The sequence below is a fragment of the Pinus tabuliformis genome, chromosome 1_1 (genome assembly GCF_031772625.1).
Source record: "Pinus tabuliformis cultivar Carrire ecotype Pingquan chromosome 1_1, CPIR1, whole genome shotgun sequence".
In the NCBI taxonomy this organism is placed as follows: Eukaryota; Viridiplantae; Streptophyta; class Pinopsida; order Pinales; family Pinaceae; genus Pinus; species Pinus tabuliformis.
The window spans coordinates 504235976-504241833 of NC_142297.1; the positions used below are offsets into that span (position 1 = coordinate 504235976).

The 5858-nt window shown below is 39.5% G+C and overlaps 1 protein-coding gene across 1 annotated transcript; it reads right to left on the bottom strand.

Annotated features, from left to right (window-relative positions):
* Positions 1–426: 426 nt before the first annotated feature.
* LOC149213982 (disease resistance protein RUN1-like) lies at positions 427–1674 on the bottom strand. The gene is made up of 2 exons (XM_089389233.1): positions 1457–1674; positions 427–1366 (listed from the first exon to the last, which is right to left on the bottom strand). The coding sequence occupies exons 1-2, from the start codon at positions 1672–1674 to the stop codon at positions 427–429; spliced, it is 1158 nt and encodes a 385-aa protein (XP_089245359.1).
* Between the last annotated feature and the right edge of the window lie 4184 nt (positions 1675–5858).

Genomic DNA, 5858 nt, shown 5'->3' on the forward strand with positions numbered 1-5858 from the left:
AAGAATCCACGATTAATGAAAGAATAGTGGTTGGACAGATACTTGTACATAGAAATACACGAAATCTTATTATGTTCCTTCCCGGTTGAGTTATATGAGTGGATCGCGAAGTTGGCAGATGTCCAAGGAAGGTGGAGGCTTGATAATTCGATTGTTTGGACACTGGAGTTAGTAAGGAGGTTGGAAGATTCTGAAGATAAGATCGTGCACACTATCAACCATTGGCTCGACCGCATCATAGGAGCATTTGTGACAGAGTTCACAGTCAATACCTCTGTCAGTTACGGCGACGCAGAGCACTTCTTCTTTAAAGGACTGCAAGGTAAGTATTTAAAATCGTAAAATACTTGGATTAAGATGATCTTGTGTGAATAGCGGGTTATGCGGTTACCTTGATGTTTGGAGCTACGTGAAGCGGAAAGTATTTCAGGGATGAAGGGAGAAAAGGTCCTGAGTATAGCCCGCTGATCGGGCCTCCTTTAAGTGACGATGAAGGAGCACCGCAGACTTCTCCCCTAAGAATATCTCTCTCTCTTGCTCATCAAAGCTATCAACGCTAATTTTAAGTCTGCCTTGTATATCTGTGGGCAGTACTTCAGATATTTTTTGTAACTGGGCTCTCCAATACCCTAAGTCCTGGCTTTCCGTGTAAAGAAGAGCCCCTACCACTTTGAGAGATAACGGCAATCCTTGGCACTGATCCAAAAACTGGCTGACAACTTCTTCAAATCCTACAACAGGGTTAGGCTGCCGAAAAGCGTGCAAGCAAAAAAGCTCTCGAGAATCTTCTCTATTCAGAGCTTTCAGACTATAAATAGACTTCGACTTCATTCCGTATCTTTCAAGAAGAGCCTTATCGCGAGATGTAACTAAAACTAGGCTACATGAAATAAGGGTATCCTTCAGCGGCGAAAATAACGCCCGCAGCTGCTCAACAGAATCCACATCATCTAGAATTACGAGGACTTGAGAGGATGGGGCATAACTTTTTAACATGGCTATGCCTTCATCAATGCTATTCATCATGTGAGCCTGTCCAGTCAAGTCCTCATAAAGTTTACTTTGCAAGGATGTTAAAGAACCCCTAGAGGTAGCTTCTCTCACGTCGAACAAAAAACAACATCGATCATAATCTGATCTCTTACTGTTAAACAACAGTTTCGCAAGAGTCGTCTTTCCAACTCCACCAATGCCTGCTATCCCTACAATCTTGGCTTCGTCGCTGGGATGTTCTGATAGCACCGTCCATTCAAAATCTTGTAGCTTTTCTTCTAACCCAGTTTGATACGTGGCCACCTCCAAAAGGGGTTTTCTGGCCCTTTTCTGCACCAAGTGCAAAACCCTATCCACGAGCTCCCCCTCGTCCCTGATTATTTACAAATACATAACTAAAGCTGGTGAGAAACACCTTAAAGAATTTAAAGGTCAATCGGGAAAAAGGAGTTAGAAATCTTACCCATTACACTCCTGCAGTTCCAAACCGCTTATATCTGCAACGCTAGAAAGGGCCTGTCTCCATTTTTGAACAGTCATAGGTTCGCATCTCTTCTTCTTTTCGAGCTGGCGAAGGGCTTCAGCATACTTTCCGCAATTGCCTTCATCCTGCGTCCTCCGAAGCTCTGAAGGATTAACATGGTAAAAGACAGGGATAATGGTCGCCCCTGACTTCAGCATCAACAGGAGCTCGTTGAGACACCATTTTTACTCCGCATATCGCGGAGAGAAAATAGCCACATGAACAGAGGCTGTTGCAATAGCTCCTTCAATTTGACGGGTTATATTTTCCCCTTCCTGCATTTCTTCCTGGTCTAGAAAGACTCTGAATCCAGAGGAAAGAAGCCGTCGGTAGATATGACTGGCAAAGGTTTTCTTAACATCCGGCCCTCTATGATTGAGGAAAACATCGTAAATATAATTGCTGTTGGGAGTTGCAGAGGCTGAGGAGGAAGCTAATGTCTGATTATTCGCCATTAATTATATTGGCTACGGACAAACTGCACTGGGCACGGAGATGGGAAGATGAAATGCCAAAAGGGGCAGAATCAGTGTCAGAAGAGGAAGGGATTTGAGCGATCAGTTGATCTGACAAGTACCAAACTGCTTGCTAACAAAAGTTCGCTCTATGCAGCGCATCTCTCATGTTTATATTGTTTAAATATTTAACGAAAGTGGGTTATTGCGCTGATGACATAGGATATGGGCTGGGTGTCATGTTTTAACAGGTTATAAGATCGGCCATTAATAAAATTAACCAATGATTTGAATGTATACTCCGGATTTATGTGTTCAATGTATATTATGAACTACAACATTAATTAAAATGTTTAAATATCAACTAGGGTTTGCATTCACCGTGGTAAAATGTTTAAATATCAACTAGGGTTTGCATTCACCGTGGTAAAAGGTAGAATTTGCTGCCTAAGTTAGAATATCACAACTTCATCCAAGAATATAACTCAAAACCTTCCCAAAAAATAACGAATTTTATTCAAATATGTTTTTTTAATATCTTTTTACCGGACCACCATGTCATTCAAAAAAGAGTTCAGAGTTCGACTGAAATATAAGATATGTACCCTTAAATTTGACGTATTATCCAAAAATGTATATTTTAATTACTGTATTATTAAAAATACTTTTCTTGGAATTGCAAAAGATTCTCATGGTTCTGCTTTTAAACACCTTAGTAGTTTAAGGAGATTGTTTTTTCCCTCTCGAAAGTTATAGAAATTTTTGTTATATTTTGAAAAAATTTGGTAAAGATTTTTGTAAATACAAGTTATAATTGTTAAATTTCAAAATTTAACTGTTCTGGAGTTTTTTAGATGATGCTAAATCTATTATCTCTAAACAAAATTTGAAATTTTTTTAATTAAATTCCAAACACTTTTCACCTCCACCTGCATAAACTACTCCATTTTAGACACTCGGTTATAAATGCAATAATGCCACTTAAAGGACTCCGACAAAGCCTTATATTTTTATACGCGTTTCAAATTCTCACCGTTTCTTAGCTGGTCTTTGTGAGGGATACAAAGATGCGACGATGACATTAACAAAGCTTCAATAAGTTTTTGCTTTTTCCTTCAATCGAGAATGAGAAAAACCTTCCTGAGTAATTGACAAAGTCATCAAATATTTTAAATTTGTAGTTATTTAAAATTCCAATAGATTTTTACACATAATTAATATTAAGAAAATATTTATTTTTTTGATAATTTGGTCACTAAAAAGTTTGTTGATTGTGAACAAAATCTTGCACGGCCCAAATTAATATGTGAGCTTTGTTCCTAGCTTTAACACTATACTAATCATAACATTTTTGAAATTTTACTTGCTTATTTCACTCAAGAGTACAATAAAATTTTATTTAAAGGTAGGAGTTTGCTTCCGTGTCAAAAGAAATTTTGACAAATGGTCTTAATGAGATTTTCTAGGGAGGGAAAACTATTTAAGTTATTTATTTATTAATTTCAATAAATAATATAGAATATTAATTTTTTGGGTTTGGAGTGGTATGTTTTAAAACTATTTTGGCTTGGTTAAGAGTTTGTTTTTTTGACTAAGAAATAGGTTAACGGTCCAAAACAAAGAGACATGTGACAAGAGTGAAAGCCTGCCTCTTAATAACCACCAACTAGTTATTCTAAGTGACATAACTTTCCTTGAATAATAATGATGACTACTAGTTATTCCAAGTGACATAACTTTCCTTGAATAATAATGATGAGTCATCATGCATTAGTTATTAACAACTAGAAATAATTGTCCTCACAACTGGCTTGACAACTAAATTATTGTGAAATTTTACCAGAATTTGATATGTAATATTAAAGAACTATGTTTTTAAGAAACTCTCCACACTTTCTTTCATGTTATGAATTCCTGCCGATTTCTCTTTTCAGTATTTGTCATGATTTTTCTGGACATTTTCTCATAGTGGAAGACTTCCTAATGTCTGGTCGATGACCACTGACTAACACTTTTCTTTTTCTCTGGGTCCACATCCACTTTTATTCATTTCATACCACACCCCCAAGAATTTCTCAAACACTTCTTCGCACTTTCTTTCATCTTCCTGACGCACTTCATATTGCAATTTCAGAGTTTCTTTCAATTATCCACTAACTTCCCTTTTCACACTGTATTTCATTCATGCGTTCTACAGGTGGGAGAATTTCTCGTGCCTTTCTTCACATGTATACTGCATTTTCTAATGGTCTTACTATTGGTTGCGTTTTTTTTTGAACTGGAGCTCCCGCGCCCCTGCTCAGCCTTGGCTCCCGCGGCCTTCCGCTTGGTAGCCCTTGCTGCTGGGCCCTCTATTAGTTCCCCTGGTATCCCCACATTCGGGCTCTGTCGTCCACCCTCTACCAGTCCTGTTGTTGGCTCCTTTTCCGCCCCTCGTTTCTCATGGCTGGGAGTGACTCCTCCCTCCTGCAAGACCCTGATGAACAAGCTGAGATCTTCGCTTCTCTTATCTCTGAAAATGGTGCCCCACGAAACAAACCCACAACTTCCAAGTTTGTCAAAAAACTGGCTGACATCCCAGAAATTTCTTTACCTCCTAGTCTCCCAAGGAAAGCAGCTATTTCTCTAGCTGAGAGAGGTTTGGTTGGTCAATTTACTGGTCTGTGGCCCTCCCCCAGAGCTGTTCAGAAATGGGTGGAGCGTAACTGGAGTGCGAACATTCAAGGGAAAATCGCAATAAGATTTTGTGGCAGAGGATACTATACGTTCCTCTTTGAAACCAAAGAAGACTAGAACCTCATTTTCAGAAGCGGCCCTTACTTCATGGACTCAAGAGGTCTCTACTTGAACAGATGGTCCCCAGATTTTGATCCAGAAATGGATGTCCCTAATGCAGTCCCGGTCTGGGTCCGCTTGCCTCACCTCCCTCTCCACTGTTGGGGAGATGAATCGGTCAAAGCAATAGGAAATGTTGTTGGAAAATATATTGACAGATGCGAACCAAAGGACAATATGCACGCCTGTGCCAGGATCTGCGTAGAAGTCGACTTACGGAAGGGCCTCCCGGAAGCAATCAAGATCAAAGTGGACCAGTGGATGCATATTCAGCAGCTAGACTATGAACAAATCCCGTTCAAATGCAAGGTATGCTATGAATACAGTCATTTTGCTAATAGATGTAGCAAACTAAAATAAGTTGAAATGACTGAGAATGTAGAAGCCAATGAAGACTCATGGGAACAAGTCAAAAAAAAAGAAAACAAATTCCAAACAATCAGGCCCAAAGCCAAAGCAACCCCTTGAAGTCCCGGCTGCAATCTCCTCTCCCCCCCCATCTTGTCTCAACCAATACCTTCATCTTCAAACCCCTTTGAATCCTTGGAAGAATAAGATCCTTCATCCCCTCGTTCTCCTTCTCAAGACAAAGCCTTAGCAATCATTCACTCCCCCATTCAAAACTTCCCATCCCATCCTCCCACCATAGATCGAATCCTTACAAGAAATAAAGTCAAAGAATCAAGCAACTCCACCGAGCAACCAAAAAAAGTTGGCAGAAAGTCAAACAAAGAAATAAGAGATGAAATAGTAGCCAAAGAAATGGCTACAGGCACCCAACAGCCGATGGATTCTTTTTTGGCCAAACAAAGAGGAAACGGGGAAAAGCTGAAAGAGAAGAGTGGGGCTCACCAAAAAGCAAGTAAGTAATGATTTTGGTCTCTTGGAACAACAGGGGTTTGGGCTCCTCTCTTAAATCCAACGCAGCCCGAGATATCATTAGTCAAGAACAACCAGATATCTTTTTGATCCAAGAGACCAAAATGTCCAACCAAGATTTTCAAAAATTAATAGAAAAACACAAAAGCTTTGAAGGAATAACGACAGACTCA

Excerpts from the sequence above, each read along its gene's own strand:
- LOC149213982 (XM_089389233.1), bottom strand. The coding sequence starts at position 1,674 with ATGCTGAAGTCAGGGGCGACCATTATCCCTGTCTTTTACCATGTTAAT. Across the intron at positions 1,367-1,456 it reads GAACTGCAGGAGTGTAATGG|GGACGAGGGGGAGCTCGTGG; the intron begins GTAAGATTTCTA and ends GTAAATAATCAG.